The sequence below is a fragment of the Tachypleus tridentatus genome, chromosome 7, assembly GCF_004210375.1.
Source record: "Tachypleus tridentatus isolate NWPU-2018 chromosome 7, ASM421037v1, whole genome shotgun sequence".
Lineage (NCBI taxonomy): Eukaryota > Metazoa > Arthropoda > Merostomata > Xiphosura > Limulidae > Tachypleus > Tachypleus tridentatus.
The window spans coordinates 127,898,969-127,921,480 of NC_134831.1; the positions used below are offsets into that span (position 1 = coordinate 127,898,969).

The 22,512-nt window shown below is 32.7% G+C and overlaps 1 protein-coding gene across 4 annotated transcripts in view; it reads right to left on the reverse strand.

Moving 5' to 3' along the window:
• The window catches only part of LOC143256564 (PHD finger protein 21A-like), a 51,309-nt gene that overhangs the window by 23,113 nt on the left and 5,684 nt on the right, over nt 1-22,512 (reverse strand). For all 4 annotated transcript variants that reach the window (XM_076513932.1, XM_076513931.1, XM_076513930.1 and 1 more), the window contains exons 5-8: nt 20,400-20,759; nt 13,415-13,585; nt 4,371-4,563; nt 1,657-1,781 (exon numbers count right to left, since the gene is read on the reverse strand). In XM_076513932.1, the coding sequence (XP_076370047.1) occupies nt 1,657-1,781; nt 4,371-4,563; nt 13,415-13,585; nt 20,400-20,759 (849 nt within the window). The remainder of the gene's footprint in view (nt 1-1,656; nt 1,782-4,370; nt 4,564-13,414; nt 13,586-20,399; nt 20,760-22,512) is intronic.

Here is a 22,512-nt window from a genome sequence, read left to right on the forward strand (position 1 = left end):
ATATTACTATAGTGGTCTTAAGTAAATCAGCCAGCTTTTGGTGCAACTAATATAACATTACTATAGTGGTCTTAGGTAAATCAGCTATCTTTTGGTGTAGCTAATATAACATTACCATAGTGGTCTTAGGTAAATCAGCCATCTTTTGGTGTAGCTAATATAACATTACTATAATGGTCTTAAGTGAATCAGCCATCTTTTGGTGTAACTAATGCAACATAACTATAGTGGTCAGGATTATGAAAAACGTACATGCATAAAATAATGAAAGTGTATGAAATGAATTTGTTGATTGTTAATGAACTAGCAGCGAATTGTTGTTAGGGACTTATAAGATTAAAAAGTATTTAAATGTCAAAAGTAATATATTTCTTTTATATTTTTGAAGTTCATTATAGAGCTAGGCCATTGATATGTAGGTTCTAACTAACTGATTCTGTATTTAGTTAATTGACATATTTCTAGTTAAAAGTGTTTCCACAAAATTAAATCAATTAAACAACATTACTGGTACACTATAATTATTAATAATGCATTGGAAAAATTCAGTGTTTTCTACCAGTCTGTTTTTAGGAGGGAGAGGGATGGTGGAACTTAACAGACAGGAAAGTTGCCAACCTCATGTTGCTAGAAATTAAACGTGGACATGATGTTTATGTGATACACAGGAAACCTAGTAACAGTGACACCAAGATGACCTTGAACAAAGGTATTGTTTCAGTGGGCTATATGCAATCTCTCTAATGGGAGGAATCAAACCCCTCATGTTAGCATTACAAGTTCATAAAGACTTTATAAAGTAAATTAATTCATGGTTAAATCTAATGCCCAAATCTCTTTGTCAGAGATGGAAAACACAATTTGTCTAAGTGTACTATATGGACATCAGGATCAATGTTTCTACACTAATTTCTCCAAGCCTGTTCCCTTAGCTGTGGTTTCACTAGATAGTACACAGAGACAGTGGGAATCTTGTTAACATCCATCAAAAGGACACTTTACAACATTGCTATCCATCCTAATCACGTAACAGAAACTTTATAAAGGATTTCTCTCGGCAATCAAGTACATTCGACTTATCTCTTATCAATCAAATTAGAACTGTTTGCTCAGTGAAATATTTTGAGTAAAGAAATGAATCCAAAATATATATCAATAAATATCACTAATTTTTATTATGTATTTCTTAATGTTATTTATGTGGTTTTCTTAAATATCTGTCTTTAGCTACTATAAATTAAAACTGAGTCCTTAAGTAACAGTTAGTAATAAACATTTAAATTTTTCACACACATATTGCTTAACTTAAAACACTATCACACTGACAAGTCTACATTATTACATGTCTTAAAATTTATAACCAATACTCATGAGGATGCTTTCATCAGTTATAATTAATATTTCTAAAAAATAATTGGAGAATGATTAACCAGAAAAGTTACAATATAACCAATCAAAATTTGAGCAACAATAAACTGCTTATAAAAAAGCCAAAAAATTAGTACATCAGTAAGTTGGTGATGGTTTGTGCTGAAAATCAATAACTTATTTTCATTACATCTTTCACATATGCATAAAATAATTATACTAATTGCACTAGTGAGAGTTTAGTTAAACATCAAAGTAAAAAGAGAAAGTGTGAGATAGAAATCTTACTGCTATTGCTGTCTTGCAAGGGGAATGAAAACCATTTGGAACCAACTCTGCTGAAGCTACTGTGCGTTCATCTTGAACACAGAAAGAGCCATTCTTGGATGGGCTGGAGATCAGTCTTGGACGTCCTTAAAATCAGTGAAACATTCAAAACCTTTTGTAATGAATGAAGATATTATGGGTGAATTTAAAGATTAAGAATTCAAAAACTTGTGTTAAAAAAAAAAGATGTTACTGGAGATTTGTCTGTTTCATATTAAATGTAGAGATATGAAATTGTCTGCACTATTGAGATATCTAATGCAAGAAATATTTTTAAGGCTGAATACAGAAGTGGGAACATATTGATTTTAAGACTGTCTTTTCCAATTGAGTAGTGTTCCCCTATTCATCAAATATATGACTTGTTGAAATGCACACTGTCTACTACTTATTTGAAACAAAACAATAATTTGGTAAGTAACTCACATACAACATGGGAGTATATTAATTACAGAAAATTCAATGTATGAAAGCACAAATTAACATCCATACTTATTTCTTAAATGGTTTATTTCAACACTATAAATTTAATATACTTTTGAAATATTTCTCATATTTTTCTGTAATGATAGTATAATGAAATAAAAAAAAACTTGTCTTTTAACTCATGCTATTAAAGTGAGCAAGAATATTTAAAATCATCACAATAAAATCTGCTGTTTATAGAGGTGGCTTAATGACATACAAATACACATAGTGCAGACATTCAAATGCTATTATAAACCAAACTGGTAAGGGAATACTTAGAAATATTTATAAGCCACTGTTTATTCCCATCACTCAAGAATTCTTTAACATTGGAGCTTGTCTTAGTTACAAATATAGATATTTGAATAAGGTTAAAAAGTTACAAAAATACTGGCCATGAAAAAAAAATGGGGGATGTAATCACCAATACTTTTACAACAGTTTTTTAAATAATATAAAAACTGAAGAAGCTCACCATAGTTATGTTTGTTTTTAATCAGATTACAAAAAAAACTGCAATACCATTTTTAAATTAAAAAGTAAAATAGACAATAGATTTATGAAGTGGAAACATAGTCTACTAATACAACAATCACAGATGAAATAATGAAAAACTTCAATTACATGATTCGTAAGATGTTTCAGAATATATTTATTCCATCAGAGAATCTCAAAACAAGGTGTACGAGAACAAATTAATCAAAATCTTAGAAAACATTAAAAAAGAATGAGCTGTAGAATTAACACATGCATAAACTAAATGCTAGCTTAAGAGATTAAATTAGTCAACAACAGAGCCAATATGCTTACATGAGCAAAATGCAAAATAAGTAATAATACAATTTAGGGCACATGAATTACAGCTTTGTGATTGCTAACATTACATTGGTTTGGAAGTTTTAGTTGAAAGAATGTAAGGTGATTATTTAAATTAGAAGACCTGTTTAATGAAAAGTTTAAGGTCTGTAGATCTAGCTGTAATGGTGGTAAGGTTGTTAATTTATATTTTATGATCCATAGTGTTTTCATGTGATCATGTTACTGAGTGACAAGATTTTACTAGGTAAAGACCACTTCTACTCAATACCCATAAGTGCTCATAGTTTCAAGCTTTCAAATGACACTTAAGTTTTTCCAATGTTTGTAACCTTACACTAAAGTACAAATATATTTCTACATAAGCCACATCACACAAGCAATTGTCCTTACACTGAAAGAAAATTAATTAGGAAATTAGTTTAAAAGCAAGCATGATTTTATTCTTAGGAAAGAAGTGATCTATTAAACTATAGCCTTCTTTTACAGTATATGTTAAAAGTAATGAATGGTAAATAGTTAAGAAACCTTTAAAATAAGATGGCTAATCAAAAAACTTTCTTAAAAACATCAACACAAGTTTCTTAGAACCAAACTTCAAACACTTAAGAAATCATACATTGCCCCAAAATTTTCTTTCACTATCTGTCAGAAGTATATTAACTGAAAACTAGGTTCATTCACTCCAATTATACTTTAAGTCTGTTCAACCAGTTTCAACAAGCATCTTTGAAAGATGTGTTGATCTTATAAAAGATTTTATTCACACAAGTACCAACACTTTCCTTAAACTTTTCAAGAACTTACAAAGTTTCAGGTTCTAGGAATCCAAAACAATAAAAGTTACTGGTTAGCACTGCATGATCAATAACACTATGTAACACTAATTTTGTTCCTGGATAGTATGTGTTATTTATTAACTGCTTATGTTGTAAAAGTATAGAAAATGATCATTATCTCCTTCAAACTTTACTTTTGTGACCTGAATAATGATATTTAGAAATTAACCTATTTTCTATGTAAAAATGGGCAAATTTGCAGATTTTCATTTACATAAGGTCTGAATAAAACAGCATATGAATCAAGATTTACATGTACTAATACTAAAGTTATACAAAAATGTTTAGAAGTGAGTAGTTTCTCGAGATTTGCAACTATAATGTAAATCACTTTCATGTATCAGCCACCAAATATAGTCTCCTATCATGTTTTTGTCATATGGTCCCAGGTTGCAAAAGCAAAGTCTGAAGAGAAAATAGGTCTTTTCCATTTACTTCAAGCATAAGCAATTGGGAAATAAAAAATTTTCTGCCCAGGAACAAGAAAAAGTAAAATTTTTGTTACATAGTGTTATGTAACAAAATTAATAAAGTTAATTTGGCTATACTTACCCCTAGATTTCTTATATGATGGGTATTTTCCTTCCACGTTTAGAAAAGCAGCATTTCTTCGCTTTTCTTCAAGAGCTGCATTTGAGAACTGAGGATTAGCAGTTGTGCGTCTCTTTCTTTCAACTTTCTTGTTTTGAAGCTCTGATAGAGTATCCTTGGTCACCAATCCCAAAGCACTCATGAAGTCAGCTTTCTGTAAAATTAAATGAACTCATAGATACAGCAATATGAAACTGAAAGTTAATTAATATACTTCAAATGATACCACATATTCTCTCAGTATTACCTCACTAGATTGTATATACCATGTTCTTATTCATTGTCATTGCTTTAAAAGGTACCAACATAAATATTGCAAAATCTTTCAGTTTTCTTAAGAATTGTGCGAAGATTTAATTCTGATATGTAGAAAGATATTGCACAAAGTTTTTAAAATAACAGCTGAAACAAAAGAACATAACAACAAGAAAAGAAAAACAACTAATTAGTTGGGTAAGGAAGGGAATCCCTGAACCAACATCTTTGAAAGGGAAATACATGTTCCTTTACATGCAAATCTTAAACATAACCAAATATACACTGAAAAAATAAAAATATCACAAATTATTTGTGTTTTATTAAAAAAAATTTTTAAGAAAAGAACTAAAACAAAAGAAATTGCCAAATTATGCTTAGCAACCCAAACTGACAAAAATATACAACCTTTTCTTTCTTATACAAGTTAAAAATAATACAACATTCAAACAGATACCTTCCAACAAAATTAATGAGTCACAAGTCTGAAAATAACCTAGAATGCTTTTGAATAACAATATGAGACACATTATCAGGAGTATAAAAAATAACATTTAAGAACTAATTACAATAATGTTGTTTGAGTTGCAGATTTTTTTTCTGAATTAAAAATGCTCATTAAGAAGATGCTTATAATGTAGTACAGTAATGTGCTATACAACTTCCACCCCTTGAAATAAAAGTAAAACCTTTTTAAATTGTATTGTTTTATACTGTCTCCCCTTCAGATGCAGTAATGTGCTTAAGCATACTTCTAACTTTAGCTTTTCCTAATTCTCTACCAGAGTTTCACTTCTAAATTGTAGGTTGCCTGCTTCTCTTTCAGGATCAGAGTAGCATTCAGCTAATGAGTTAAGCCACTCCTGTTGGCAAACTAGACAATAGTTACATATAGTCACATCCTTATTCTACTCCTACATCTAGCTAGTTAAGTTAATAAGTGTCAATCATCTTGGTTTATTTGTACGCTAAAAAGTCGAAGAGCATATTTAAATTAATGATTGTTCTGAAGAGTTCAGAGTTTTGTGTGACTTTCTGCTTGGTTCAAGCTTGCTTAGAGCTCCTAAATCTTCAAATTAACAACTTCTTATGTTACTAACTTCTTGTAAGTATTCAGGAAAAACCTTTTAGTTTTTTTGAACTCTCTTTGTCTATGGGTATTTACCTTCCCTGAATAAAGTACTTAGCTTTGTTTTACTTTCACTTTTGTTTACAGTAAGTAGCATAGAGCAACTGAAGGTGCTTCAATGTTTGCTAAAATCACCCATAAATGAGCACATTTTAGAGTTTGCCTCTGTTAGTGTAGCATTTTATCTGCATTATTATAATTGTTTGAAATGTGAAATAGTTTTGACAGTTAGGATCTGGATTTCATGGTTATTTAACTTTGCTGCACCAGAGCTTTCTTAAACTTTATTTGGGGTTGTTTCCCTTTAATATTTTCTTTTGCAGCAGTCAAATTTACAGGGGTTACATGGACTAACTAAAATATTTTTCTATTAAACCCTTCACTGTAGCTTGTTTTTCTTAGTCTTACTTTTCATTCTAAAGTACACACAAATCACTTACTCTCTTTCAGCATGGGTTCAGTCTGTGAGACCAACCTCTTGAACATTTTGTGCGTGGTATAGTTTTGAAGCTATAGCTTTTAATTTAATAAGCATGTCTTCACAAACTTTTACAGATTATCAGTTAACATTACAAGACATTTGTATGCACAATATCAGATTTTTTGTAAAGTTTTAAGATTTTTAAAGTTGTATGTTTATCATGCTTTTTTTTCATTTTGCATTTTGACTATCCAACATGCAAAGTAATTTTGAGTTTAAGATCTTAAAAATACTTTTGCATCAGAAAATTTTCAAATTGCACATGTGAAATCTTAAAAATATCTAAATAACTATCAAATGCTTATTATGAAATAATCTTAAGTGACCTGTCTCAGCTGTATTTCAGCAGATTACTATTTTATAAAATACAGTCACTATTTAGTTATAATACATTATTAATATTTACAAACATGTTTTTAAACTTATTTTTTTTAAAGAAACAGTAAACAATGAAGTACAGCAAATAATTATCTTTTCTAGTTTGAATTTTGTACTTATTTGCTGTTGCTAAGCCTCATTAAATTTCACACATGAAGGATGTGAAACAAAATTTTTTTTAGGTTTTACATTTATTTTTTAAATAACAAAAAAATCATATCAATACCACAGAATTCCACTATAATTTATCAAGCTTAGTAACTAAGCTGTATTTGGGTCTAAAAAAAAAAACTTTAAGCAGACTGAAGACTCGCCTTATCAGCTTGAAATCTTGTACCTATAGAATGAGTTTGAGGTTTTAATGCTTGAAAATGGCTGACAAAACCACTAGGGGAACATTTGAGCTTAACTGTCCTTCATAAGTAAAGGAATTTATGCAAGCTTTCCTCATAACAATGTTTGCTCATGGCTGTTCCAATTTTCTTCTAATAACAATAATAATAAGGCTTAAAAGTATCCAAGTGAACCTTAAGCATTTATAATTTTCCCACACTGAAAATATATTTTCAATAGGTATTTACTTTGCTTTTTTTTTTTCACATGCCACAAGCCTTTCACTTCCACACACCCCTTGGTTCACATTAAAACGTTTCTTGCATGCAAATTATTATGCAACAAACTTCAACCAACAGATGTGCCTCACGCACGTGACTCACTCCTCATTATTCTACCTAACAATAACTTTGAGTTTAGGCAGAAATTTAAGCACTGGTTGACAGTGGGGAGGAAGGGTGGGTAATGTAACAGGTATGGAAATACATTTCAAATATTGAAAAATTATAACTTCCTTAACAAGATACCTTACTTACACTCACATACACAACTAAAATCCCCATTGAATAGGTGAAAGTGCAATGGAAAAAGTGGAAGCATCCTTCAACAGTGTCCAAGTCTTGTAATAAGAGAATTATATGTAGGAGACTACACCACTTCTGCACCAGATATACTCTTCATTCAGATGTAATAAAGATAAGAGAGATTCAGGCAGACTATTCTGAGACCTGTGAAGAGATGGAGAACCTTTTTGTACGGTTTCCATCAACTACACCAGCAGAACATCTCCATCCAACTCTCAACTGAACAGAGCCATCCTTGTTTATATTGCATGTCTCTATCTCAGGAGAGTACGTCCATGGTTTACCACTCTTACAGCTTGTTATTGGAAAATGGTAAGGGCTCTCTTAATCAATGGAAGAAATGGGGGGAAACACAGAATTGAGTCTAGAGGAACTTCACATCAGACTATGGGCGACCATGAACCCTTATTCAGAAAAGCCAATTTATTTAATTGAAGGAATGGCAGAGATGGATCCCCTTCTGTTTCACCCACAAAAATTCATGGTTCAGTAAGGTCTATAATGGATATATTTATGAAGAAAATATATTGCAAGGAATAACCCACAAGTGATCTTGTGGAACTCACCATCTCTTGTATATGCTATAATGAAGCACAGTGTACTTTCAGCAGCCATGGAAATTATGAAAATGAAGTCAACATGGCCTTACAATGCAGATTTGAGTACAATGCTAAGTGACTAAAGTATACTTCCACAGGCATTACTTGCTACATAGGTGAAGTGAGATCAATACATGGGACAAGCTCTTAAAAATATATATATACATAAAGAAAGAAAGAAAAACTTATCCAGTTATAGTTACACTGAAGTCTGAAGAATGAAGAAGACAATAAACCATTTAGGATGAAATAGCAAAACAATACAGATATTGATAGATGAAAATATGGAAAGTGAGTCATGTGTCCACTTGAAGAGTTTCCTCCATAGGAGGATGCAGATGACACATCATGGAAAGATAAAGGTACCTAATTTGATAAGAAGACATTGACATGAAAAATAAGACACAGAAGAATAAAACAATCAAATTAAAAGCCAAACCTAAATTGAAGGAGAGAAATTGCGAACAAAAGATGGTTACCAAAGGACAAATAGGCAGGAATGGTTATGATGGAAGGAACCCTTGTCAACAATATAACAATAAAGAGCACAAACAGAGCACAGTAAACTATCAGGATCAGACCTGGAATAGAAGTGGGAAACAGAAGAAAATGAAACTGGTTAGAAAGTGGAACTTCCATTCTAAGCTGTTGGAGTCTTGGGAAGGAAAGATCAATCTGGATAAAGGAGAAGATAAAAAGAATGGTACAGAGAACATGAAACATCAATGGCAAACAAATCCGACAGATGATGTCCACAGGCCAAGAGGATGAGAAAATATTCCTTAAGGGATAAATGAAACATTGAAAAGAACATAAAAGTTCAAATTCAGGTAAAGTAACAAAGTGAAGCACAACAATGGCATCCCACTCTGGAAGGACTGCACACCATGAAGGACAAATAATTTGGAAAGAATATGCAAGGAAAAATAAAAAGTGTGAAATAAGGATGCCTAATAACCTGTAATGGAATATACTTATATTGTAAACCCCTGATTAATAACTAAGTAAGGAAATCCATAATAAGAGGAACAATGGGACAAGCAGGAAAAAACCCATGATGCAAAAACAAATGGTGGAAAACATTCCACCTACATTTATAAAGATCCAACAAAGAAAGTCAGATGGAATATGCCAAATATGAAGCTACTCAATGTGATAAACTGGATTCCTTTGCCAAGGACTAAATAAAAATCAGGCATGAAGACAAAGGGAAGGAATGGTGGGATAAATGAACTACCTATACCAAGGCTGTTATAAAATGAATGGAATTCTGGGAAGAAGAAACAAGAGAATAGATTAAGTCTGAAGCAGCTGTAGAAACCCTGACTGCACCAGCCATTAAAGGGTAATTAAAATGATTTAACATGGAGCAAAATGGATGACAGAAACCACCCTGGAAAGGAGTCTGATAGGATGATACACTTAAAGGACTTTGTCAGTTCAACTGAATGCATCTGCAAACAGAGCAAGTGGATGAGGCACCAGAGATTAAAACCAAGGTAATTTGGAATTTAGGATGGTGGCAAATGCATGCAGGTGCAAAGTTCTCTCCTACATGAATAACCACTGGAAAAATGTGAGAATCTAGAGACTACTCTGTCAGATAAATTTTGTCTGGGCAGGAAAAATGACCTGCAACAAAGTTGAAAGAACCCAGAACATGACATGCAAGAAGATAAATACTGTATGTGTAGGCCAAGAAAGGATAGCCAACATCTGATAACAAAGGGAATGAGAACAGGTGCCTTCCTGGTGATTTTTATACACCAATGCCATAGAATTCCCTATAAGGATCATAATCATATAAGGGGGAGGAAACATAACTCTCACCAGAGTGTGAGCCTCATCCAACTACATACACAGATCATTTACAAGAGAAGTAGGAACAGTAATAAGAATATCTAAGGGATCCCACACAAGGTTTCTTTCATTGTGAGAAGTCCCCTGAAGGAATCTCTTGTGAACATGACCTATGAGGTAAGTGCTGCCATAGAAGACTTCACCCCTAAAGAAAAGAGAAACTCGCTAGCAGGAAGGGTGTTAATAACTGCCAGCTCTATCAACTAGAGTAGAAGAGGAAAAGGTTGAACCTGGACTGAGATGAGTATTGAACAAAACACCCAAATGTTTAAGGTACTGAATAGGAACAAGGAAGGAATTATCCAACCTGATGAACCAACTGAGCTGAGCTACCTACAAAAGAAGCAGACAATTGTATTTGGTAGTCTCCAGTTTGGAATGAGCCAACATAAGCCAGGTGACCATGTAAGGTTGGAAGCATAACCCTCAAGCATAAACAAGTCTAGCAGAAACTGTGACCTCCTGGCAGAAGACATATAGTGCTATAGCAAGCCCATAACACAGAGCATGAAATTTATAATTCACCCTATAGTGTCTTGATTTCCAAGATATGGGACTGGAGATAAATACTTCAAACATCAGCCTCAGTCATCCATAAACTAGGAGAAAAAGTCCAACTGAGGGAGGGAAGCAACTCCATGGTAAAATGAGGTGGCATCAAGAAGAAATTAAGATGTGAAAGATCAATCACAAGCTGACAATCTCTGGTTTCCTTGGGTATAAGAAATAGTCTGAAATAAAAATGCAGAGAAATGTAAACCACACCTCTGATGCCATTCTGAGAGAGAAGATCCTACATTTTCTTGAACAAGTTGCTGAGATGTGGATGGACCCCAAGCCAATGCAAAGGAAATGAGTATCTATAACTAAAGAAGTGGAGAACAAGTTGATGACAAGTTCCTTGGATAAAGCCTAATGGACCTATATATATATCCTTGGAAAATTAGTGCCATAGATGAATACACTTGGATAAAAAGGTGCCTTACTAAGCCAGAACCCACAGGGTAGTCACCGATGATAGTGATTGTATGACACTCAACATCAAACAAAATAAGAAGAAGATCCCCCAGTGTGAAGAAGGAAAGAACAGGTAAGAGTTGGGAAGGATTAAGATGGGGAACAGAAATAGGATATTGTCAAGGATCCATATAAGGCCAATGATCAACCTACAAGAAGGAGTCAATTGCTCTCTCACAGGTTCCATTTGGTATTTCAAAATAACTGGAAGGTCTCTAAAAAACTGATCTATGGAGATAAGGAGCTGGCAAAGGAATAAAAGACAAAACCACATCTCCTCTCAAAAGATCCCAACAACAGAGAAACCACAAGCAAAGAAAAGAGCCAAAGTTAACAAACATGTATACAAGGGTGTAATTAGAGCAAATGCATATCCTAAAAACCCTTAAGATTTTGATGAATCACCTTGGAGATGGAGTGTATGGAGGTCAAAAACTGTTAGACATGAGGGCAAGACGAAGGAGAGAAAATGAGCCTAGGACAGAAGAACGGGACAATAAAGGTCTAACTGCAAATGGGCAAATTAGATGTCAATAGTGAGAATCAAGAAATTGAAAATTGACCTGAGGTTAGGCTAAAGCAAACTGATCCAAAGCCTATGGAGGGCAAGGCATGTCAACACCCATACATAACAAAGATACTAAACACTCAATGTGAACCACTATATCAGGAGCTGGTAGAAATACAAAATACTGAAAGAAAGGTAGAGAATCATATGAAATTAGGGAGAGGGATAAAACAGAACATATCTGGTAAATAGTGTCCAAGAAAGATGTACCTGGCCTAATGGAACCTATAGTAAGAACTTAGGAACACATGGCAAATTCTAGCAGAAGAAAAATGCTGTCAAATACTTTGTCCTCCTGAACAAGTCTGGCTCCTTCAGCAGGAATTTGAGTAACACTAAGAGAAGAATATTGGCTAAAATAATGATCACTCTCTCTACAATTAATTCCCAGTAACTCCAAAGTTTTGTGCCACCATCCACCTAAAGCCTGAGTAAATGTGTTAATGCATGGTACAATCCCTGACATGGTAACTTGCACTTTAGAATTCATAATGTGTATAAAAACCAAACACAAGTGTGTTGGTAAAGAAATAAAAGTATAGAAAAATAACCAAGTTCCATCACTGGGTAGAAAACTAAATTATACCATGATTGAATGAGATAAAAATAAAAATTACACTGCACAACAATTATTTTGAAAAGTTTTGCTTCCTGAAAAGTTTTTGCTGATTGTGACAGGTACCTGGTGGGTATGCACAAATATAGTTTTGGTTTTGCTTCATCACAAAGGAACTCTGAGAAATAGACAGTTAACTGTTTACTGGCAATAACGTATTTAGTTGCGTTTATGTTTCTAATATGCTATTAAGTTCAACATAATTAAAAGTGTTTTGCTCCTGAATTTCATTTGTATTCAATGTCCAGTGCATCACGTTGCAGTGTCCAACAGTAGTCAGCAAGCATTGAGAGATTCCAGTTGCCATGATATCGTTTTTCCATTGTAGCAAAACTGAAGATTTCGATGAAATGGTATGTGATGGGCAAATTTGGATGTGATTTTCGTGATCAGCAGCCAAAAATTTATAAGGAACACCCAACAGTGTTCAAAAAGCAAAAACTTTGTTGTGCAGTGTAATTTGACATAAGTAGGAAACATGAAAAATTATCAATACAAAAATCTAAAATTTGAAGAGAGAGCCAAACAAAACGTCTGAAAATGAGCACTACCAAACAAGAAGTGATAATTAGATTTAGCAGCGTACAGGCAGTCACGAGCCATGTGTGTATGAGGCGTGTCTATTGGTGGAAGTTTATCACATGAAAATTTGCATGCAAGAATCAATTAAACCATGGAAACTAAAGGGTAATTGAAAGTGAAAGGCTTTTAATGTGTGAAAAAAAAAAGTAACTTAATGAGAATAGCTATGTACGTGAGCAGAAGTAAATACATTGTGAAAATTATACTTAAAGCATGAATTATTTTTTTTTGCTACCTTCATTTTCTCTTTATTAGAAAATTGTGGTTGAAATTTTTCTATGTGATGAAGAACCCACCTTTTTTTACATATTTTTTTAAAATTTCAGAATTAAAATAAAGGTTGTTTTTTATATCTTGACTGTATCAACTTATCACAGAAAAACATTTACTTATAAACTTCTTTACAAAGATTCTATTGTTTTACAAAAGTTACAAGTAAACTTATATTTAACTATATTGAATAAAACAGTTCATGTATCATTGTGTAAAAGGTTTAAGTGCACACAATAAATTGATATAAAGATATATACAAATATTAATGAACAAAATTACTTTCAAGCAAGTTAATGGATGAGAGACCAATATGTTTAAACAAAATAATACCTTCTGCTCTTCTGCTTGTGTTTGTTTGAGCACTGGAGCAACCATCTTGACTCGGGAAACAGACACTGAGGGTTTCACAGTGATAAGAGATTGAGATGTGGACACTATCACAGAAGCTGTCTGCCCAAGTAACACATTATTTGACAGGGGTAATGTTTGGTTACTAACCACCTATAAATAAACAAACAACTTATTTGTTGATGTGATGCCATTACTGACTAAACTTGACAATAAAGTTGTTAGATAAATAAGATGAGAGAACCTGATTTAGTTCTGGCACCAGTTTATCAATGAGTAAGATTTTTTTTTTTTTTTAAATATCAGGGCTGCATTTATCATTGGCTATTGCCAACATCTTAAAATAATGTGATAGGTCAACTATGTCACACTTGTATACAAAATGCTTCAGTTCACTTTACTTGTTTGATGTTTTTAAAGTTGCATGTTCTTTTACTGGTGTCAGCAGTTTTCTTGTTACAATAGATATGACCTTGCTTGCAACAAATACAAATAAACTGATAATCTACATTTGATGCTTCAATGAAGAAAGACAATCTTTATATCTAAAAACATACTGAAGATAACATCCATATATCCAAATATGGAAGTCTCTGATCTAACAGATATTCAACAATAAATTTAATAATTTTATGCTTATGATCCAAAAATAATAACACATGAAAAAAATATGGAAATTTAAGAACATCAAATAAATCACATGTACTGGAACACATCCTGTATGAGTGTGCACATTGGTCCATTCATATTATTCCAAGACCTTAGCAAGACTCCATATAATATATGAGTGCTTATTAATTCATAACCTTAAGCTAAAACTCAAACAGGTCACTTGTCATACAAGTTCAATATTTTTATTGTTATTGACAGCAAAGGCAGACATTTTCTGGTAACTTACCATATTCACCAATACAATGTATCAGTCCTGGTGAAATCTGTATTTAAACGATCTAACACTTTTAAAGAACAAAAGCTACGTAACCCTTGAAATTACAGAAAAGTTCTTATGAAATATTTTGATAGGTTGAAAACATTTTAATTTTTCTATTATGGATTGATGGCTAATGGTCAGAAGGACAGAAAATTTTGGTGAAAAAAATTGGGAAAGTTTACACTTCCATGCTTTTGTTGGGTTGAACTTTCAACATAATATGAGTAATTAACATATAATTCAAATATGCACTTATCTCAAACTATTTTCAAGCGAGTTTCTTATTATACTTTTCTTTAGAACCATTAAATAATATGCTCATTCTTAATATACATCAAAAGCCTGTGGAAAACTATTATTTATTTACTGAACTTTCAACTGTACCCACAAATACAACAGATTTTACCTACTAATTCATGATAGCATCTAAGGTCACTCTGTTCAGTGCCAGTCACAGTATGAAGGAAAAGAAATGTATCATTTGGAGGCAACTACTGTATTTAATTTCATTTTATATTACTGTACTTCCAGAAACTGAATGAGATAGAATCTCTGCAATAAGTAGTGAAGAGAGATCTGTTAAGAATTCAGGAGACAGCAGTCATGTTCAGTGGAATTCTGGACAGTGTGTTAGAATTCTTAAATTGAGCACTGAAAGACAGATTTGGAAACATTTGGAAGAGAGCAGTTACTTTAAATAAAATACTTTATAGCTTGCTTGTAGTTAATACTCATTAAAATAGCCTGCAAGAGTGTCTAAAAATGTGCAATTAGATAAAATGGAGGCATTGCTACCACTGGTGAAAGAAAAGCAGAGATGTGAAACATGCTGACAAAACATTTTATAAAATCATTTAAATATGAATGTCATAATGTGATTAATTTGACTTTCTAACATTTATTATCAAAGAGTGAGCAGAACTTTTGTTACAAACTTATTCGCATTATGTATGTAAATATTTCAAAATTATTTGATGCAAACTGCAACATTTTAATATATAACGTTTTGATTAATTTAAAAGACCATATGCATGGATAATATCAAAAAACTGATACAGTTTATCCTTATACCTATATAAAGTTTAATTGTTCTTTTTATGTCATAAACTTATTAGCTATTCAAGTATTACTTATAACTAAATAACAATGATATTATCAAACCTCTAGTTTTTTTTGGATATGTAATGTTATATGAGTAGCCTCTAATTTTTAACGTGTTGACTGCCAAGTATTTCAGCTGCTACGGCAGCTTCCATTTTGTAACTTTTTTCGTAACGCCATTTTGGATCGAAAGTGAAACAATTTGTAAGTAGGTCAAATGCATGTATGGTGCTGACATCTAGCATTGAAGTTAGGTATTATTGAGAACGAATTAACTCGTCCATGGCACTGTGTTACCGATCGGCTTGGACGAGTTATCTCGTCTATGGCACTGAACAGGTTAAAGTGGAAGACAAAGATTGAGATACAAAAATATGGTATAATCCTTAGTGTACTTATCAGCAACACTTTACACACCCCACTCATCACATTTCCATTGGGAGTCAATGCAAATAAATGTTTTTATGTTTGCTACAAATTGCATGCATTGCCTCTGTCTGTACAAAATAATTATCATAGCCAGTACTTCTCATGATCCCTCTGCCTATTTTTCACATATACCCTCCCTCTAAGTATCTGTGTGCTTTCTCTAACTCTTACAGACACATTCTTTCATTGTCCAAGGTTTTGTTTCCACTGAAAGTCACATACATTTTAAATTTCTCTATATCAAAATACAGGATCCTATTTAAATTGCTTTCAATTTTCAAACTGAACACAAAAATGTTCTTTTGTGAACAATAAAGCATTATTTTGTTTACTTTGGAGCAAGTGTTAGAGAAAATTTTGAAAATGCTGAATGCTTACTTCATCATATATTGAAGTAAAAAGACCATTCAGTGAAAACTCACTCCTAGAAAAAAAGAATATATCACTGGCATACATAACCAAATGAAACAATGAATAACAAAGGACAGCTTTCAGAGGAGCATGTATGATAAAATACTATTTACTTTTCATATTAAAACAAAAGATGGACAACACTATACTTAATGAATTTAAATCATTAAAATTTGTTATAACATTTAAATGCTTTTAACTCATAAAATACACCAGAAAAAAAACGAGGGCAAAAAAGTAAATAGAATAGGAACAAGAAAGACAAGCAAAATATTTCAGCCACAAGTGTACTCGGGCTTACCACAGCCTACATATTCAGCAGTCAGACCCATTCAATCAGAGCCTGCATGATGGCTTCCCCATGCAGAAACACCATATACAGTGGTTCCTCTTAAGCTCCCTGTAACTCATTTCCACAGGTTTGTACACTTCTTAACTATCCATTGTAATTACAGTTCCACCCAAAATTTCATAATTGACAACATTATTAAATTGGAAGATAACAGAAAACTAGGTAGAATTTTAATTTCAAAAGCCATGGAATTTTGATAAGAGAAAAAAGTATAGGGAAAGTAAAAAATATCAAATAAAAGAAGCCCTAAATCAAAGAAAAGAGGATAATTAAAAAATAAATGAAATAAAAACTTAGCAAAATGAGTACTAAATGGATACAGAAGCTAACAATGTCACATATAGGTAGCAGTGAGTGAATGGCACCACACAGACCACTAGAAAGAAACGTATTCCTGGATGAAAGGCTTAAAGGGAAAAAAAAAATCCATCTTGCTACAAATGTGGAAGATTTATTAAAAGAAGTTGAAAAGCCAGCATGCACGATCCAGGAAAGTTGGCAGACACTTCTCCCCATTGCTGCCTTTTGCCATGATAGCCCACAGAAGGTATAGTCTGGAATGGATACAGAGTAATATAGACCATCATAGTGGTCTTATAGAAAACCTCATCTCAACAGTGAGCACATGGGGACCAGAGTGAATGAACTTAATACTTTCTGTTATCCCTGACTCAATACAGATTTACAAACATTAGTACAGTGGCCATGGGTTGGTTCCAAGGCAGAAATGAGATTACTATTATTACAAGTGGGTAAATAAATAAATGAGGTGTTCACTCCCATTAAAATTTATATACGAATAGACTAAATAAGGGTAAAAGACGAAGAAGGTGCATTTGGCTTCTCAACCTTCCTGGATGTAAGATTTCACCCAACAGTTGCAGAAAGAGGAAGGCCAGAGTGGATTAAAAATTCAATCTGATGAAAAGTGATGTGGTAGTGCCAGTGACTATTAACAACTGAGGTAGAATAAATGATCCATATAAAGTGCTGAAAATAACTAGTAAGAAAAATGGACTACAGATGGGAAGGAGTCACACAACATGAACAAGAAATTGCAAACATCCAGAAAGAGAGTAGAATGTGTCAAGTAACATGAGATTGCTCAAACAGGGCACACAAAATGACTAAGGTCAAAACAATCAGTACAGACAGAAAAGAAACAGGGAAGAAAGGACCCTTCTTCTTCCCAAGCCACCTGTAAATAGAGAAGGAAAGAGTGGTCAAAGAACAAAAGGGAATAACATTGGAATAACAGGCATAGAGATTGAAAGAAAGGTGAGAAAAAGAACAAGCGACTAAAAGTTCAAACAGGATATGGGTGAGAGTGTAACAACCAAAAATAAAAGAGTACCAACCAGACAAACGAAATGGAAGAGAAGAAAGAAAAAAAATGCCATAACAATGTAGGAGACATGAAAAGAAAAAATGGAAACAGAAAAAAGAATAAAGGTAGCTGACAAGTTGTTGTGGTGTAAACCAACAATCTCTGGTCAAACAGCCTAGTAAGGAAGTCGAAGTGACAGACAACACAAGGACAACTCTTAAGGCAGAAAGTGCCTGAATAACCAGCAGCAATAAACATGCCAGTTGCATGAGGGAACAGTTTCTAGATAAATCAAAGGTACAGAAGAAGGGCAAAACAGTATGGAAAGTTTCCTATCAAATAAGGAATGGACAATCTCAAAAGAAACAAAGGAGGAACAACACTTCCAGATGAAAGAATAATGTAGAAGTTAAAACCAAGTCGGTAGAAAAAGGAAAATCAAACGAAAGATGGCCATTAAAGTGTCACCAATAGGATTTAACCAAGAGTGATACAGAACATCACCAAGATACATGGGGAGAAGGAAGATATTAAGGAACACAGACAAAAATGAAGAAACCAAAACAGACTGAAAGTGTTCAAAGCTTGAGTAAACAAATATGAGACTGAATATCAAAAGAGCTAAGATGATCAAATATTGTATGGCTTGCAGACAAAATAGAGAAAAATGAACCTGAAGGTCAGTCCAATACAGAGGTGGAATTGGAAACAAGTAATAAAATATGAACAGCCATCCCAGACAAACATTCTCTTTGATGAGAAAGGATGAGGCTGTAGAAATGGTTTACCAAGTAGAAGCAAAAAATGGTCAAATGTTCAAAAATGAACAGAAATAAATTCTGAAAGCATGGATGTAGTGAGTTAAGACCATAACAACTTAGCTGAAACATATGAAGCAAATAAAGTACAAAGAGGGGTAGTGACTAGCAGAATGAACAATATAACCTTCCAGGAGAGGGACACCTAGAGGTAGAGGGGTGGCATGAAGAAATATGAGAGAGGACAGAGATACATGGGCTAATGGATGTGAGAATAGGCAAGATTGGAAAGTAAAGGAGTGAGATAACATTGAATATAAGTAGCTATAACCCAAGACTACATTGTGAAAGGAATACTCCAAAGATCTTGAAGGAAATGAATGGAGCAAAATGTGTGTACATAGGGATGACTGAGGAATACAAAAGACAGAGAAAAGGGTGTCATGTATGAATATATCTCATTTACACAGAAACCACGTGAGAAGAGAGAAAGCCAATGCAAGACTCCAGCTTAAATGGAGAAAAGGACAGTTAACAGAAGATGTCTAAGCAAATATAGCTAGATTACAATAGAGGGTCTCAAATAAAAGATAGAAAAAAAGGATATAGTAAAGGGATAGTGCAAGGTTAGGCAAAATAAGAAAACGAAGTTAGGCCTTGTAATGGGTACAGGATAAAGGTCAACCTCCAGTAGCTATAGGTAAGTTAAAAATTGTGAGGAACTTCAATATATAATGTTGAATAATGTCTCAACTTCTGCAAGCAATCCTAGTAGAATACATTAAGTAGTCTAACTCCAGATGAAATTTTGGCTTTATGAACAAAACTACAACCCTTGGATGATGGAGGTGCAGACAAGAGTTAGCAGAATTGAAAAAGAATATGAAAAGTAACCCTAACTAGCTTCAACTGCACAATTACTCCAAAATGAACAAAGTGAGAAATGGAAGCATATATCTTAAGAAAGTCCAAAATAAAGAATACAAATGTAAAGAAAGAAAGAAGAAATAGTAAAAATGATAATAACTACAATTATATACAATACTAAATTAAATCAATTACAAAGATTGCACAAAGTCTTTCAAAACCAAAGAGCAAAATTGGACAAGTCTGGTAACAGCAATGCTGAGTTCGACTGCAAATGCTTAGGGGGATCTACTCCTTGTGTGAGATGGGTCATCCTCTTGGCATGGAGGGCTACAGTCACATGATTACATTATGTGCTACTGCAGTTCATGTCAAAACATGATTTAAGTGAGATAAAGTTGAAGGCAATATTGTGTTACAAAATCTGTGTTGGAAGCACAAGAAATAGCTACAGAATGAAGAGAGGTAAGCAGATAGTTTTGAAAATATGTGTTTTACATTAAGCGTAATTAATATAAATACACACATTCACGTTAATTTTATAGGAAAAGAAACACTTATCCTTCATACATTTAACAGAAACACTTGTACATGTATGCAAGTTTTCCACCATTAACTAAAGGTCATTATTGAAAAATAAAATTTATTTCATTTAAACATCTAGAAAAACAAATTAACTGAATCAACCTTATGATCTTTAGCAGAGAAAGAAAAAAAAGTATTCACTTATAAAGACTATCGGAGTTGTATATTAACATATTTCTTAGTTTGGTAACTAAAACATTACTCACCACAGGTACAGTAACCTTGTTCAGTGGAGGTGGATATTGTGGAATCCTAATTGGCGGAGAGAGGTTAAGAACAAAGCGTGGACCATCTCCACTATGTGTAGATATTGAAGGTACCACAAGAAGTGGTTGGGATCTATGTTGCTCAGCAGGACGTGTGGACAACAGAGCGGAAGTGGAAGTTGAACAGCTCGGGAGCAGTACTGCTGTACCTAATGGAGTTTTCAAGGTTAAGTTGGTTCCAGTTGAAACTAAGCTGTTAACAACAGTGGGAACTACATGTCTCAAGGCTTGCTGAGGAAGCGAATGGATAAGTGTACCCTGTTTACTAGTGGGTAAATGTATTTTTGACTGCACCTGAATCTGAAAGAGTAGAAAAAGAGTGCTGTACTTCTTCAGTAATGTTTTAGTTCTTTTATAAGCATATCCCTAGTTTTTAGCTTTGACAAAACTTACTTAAAAAGAAAATCCTAAAACAAATTATTCTTTGGTTATTATGTGACACTGATAAATAAACATTTAAAGAACTTTTATACTACACTTCGTTAATATTTAAAATAGGTCAGAGGTAATCATTATGCTTAACTAATTGCACATAATCAATCATGCTTTGCCTTACTAACAAATTAGTTTACAACTTTGAAGCTTTAGTCTAGAGGATATATAATTTGTTTTATATAAGCAGATTAGTATTTGTTTTTTTATCAATATTCTGGTTTTGTATCATGGAAACTTGTGATGCCAATAGATTTCTTAAAATTATTTTTCATTAATGTTTCATTACATTTAAACTTCCAGCTCTGTAACAAGCTCAGTAAAATGAAAAAAAAAAAAGGATTTTTAAATTGTTTGTACTATTCAAAATCCTTTGTTTGGAATCATTTTGTAGCTTTAGTATTTATATTCAACCATTTATATATATTGTTAGCAATAATACATAATATTTATCATTTCTGGGCAAGTTGATACTTTTCTTTCAAATTATCCACAACCAATCAGGTATTCAGAAAAAAAAATATGAATGTGTATATGACTTGTGTACTTAATATTTGTTTCATAAAACAGTTTCTTTCAGTTGTACACACTACTTTTTTTTTAAGGGGAGGGGGAAGAAATCTGAAATCAATTATATAAAAACAATAAAATTTTAATAACACAGATAAAGGAATGGTCAATAAATTGTTTAAATTTGCTAATAATATTAAAATCTTAGGAATTGCTAGCTGTAAGGAAGATGTTTCTGCTTTACAAAAAGATTTAGATCATTTGATGAGTTGTGCTAAAAAGTGACAAATGGGTCTTACTCATACTATAAGCAAAGTAATGTATGTGTATTATTATAATTTAAATCACAAGTACAATCTTCAATTATAAAATAGAAATTTGATTTGTATTTAAAGAAATATTAGATACAAATCTAATGAGGTTATCATTTTAGTGTACAGGTCATAAGTTAGGCCTCATTTCATCTATTGTGTTCATTCTTCAGCTCCTTACCTAACATTGGACAAATAAAAAAGTTCAAAGGAGGGTTATCTAGATAATACCCAAGATGAAAAGATCTCCATATGAAGACAAGCCAAGATCTCTGAAATTGTTTTTTTACTGAAAACATTCAGCTATAGCAGATCCAATGTTCAAGATAATTAAAGGAATTTATATTATTGATGTACCATCCTTTTTTATATATTTAACACTAAAATTTAGTGCAAGGTGACAAAAATATAAATTTTGGCAGAGTAGAAGTCATCATATGTTTACAGTTTTACTTTTCTAACAGAGTGGTTGGCCTTTAGAATGAGTTGTCTTCAGGTGTTGTTGATGTAATAAAGTTAGGAAAGTTTAAGGGAAGGCTTAATAAATAGGTAAATGATCAGAATTGATTTTGAGAGTTTTTTTTTTTAATGGATGGGACAGCCTCAATGGACCAACAGGCTTCTTGCTCATCTTAAATGTTATGATATTATGCAAGGTTTTGTTAAGAATAAGACAAAAAACAACCAAGTAAAGCCACTACTCTCTCTTAACTATAAAAAAAATCTTTCTGGATCACATGTTGTCAAAAGTCAAACCAAATACATATTTCAGTTATTCAAATACTTTTATTCAAAAACTA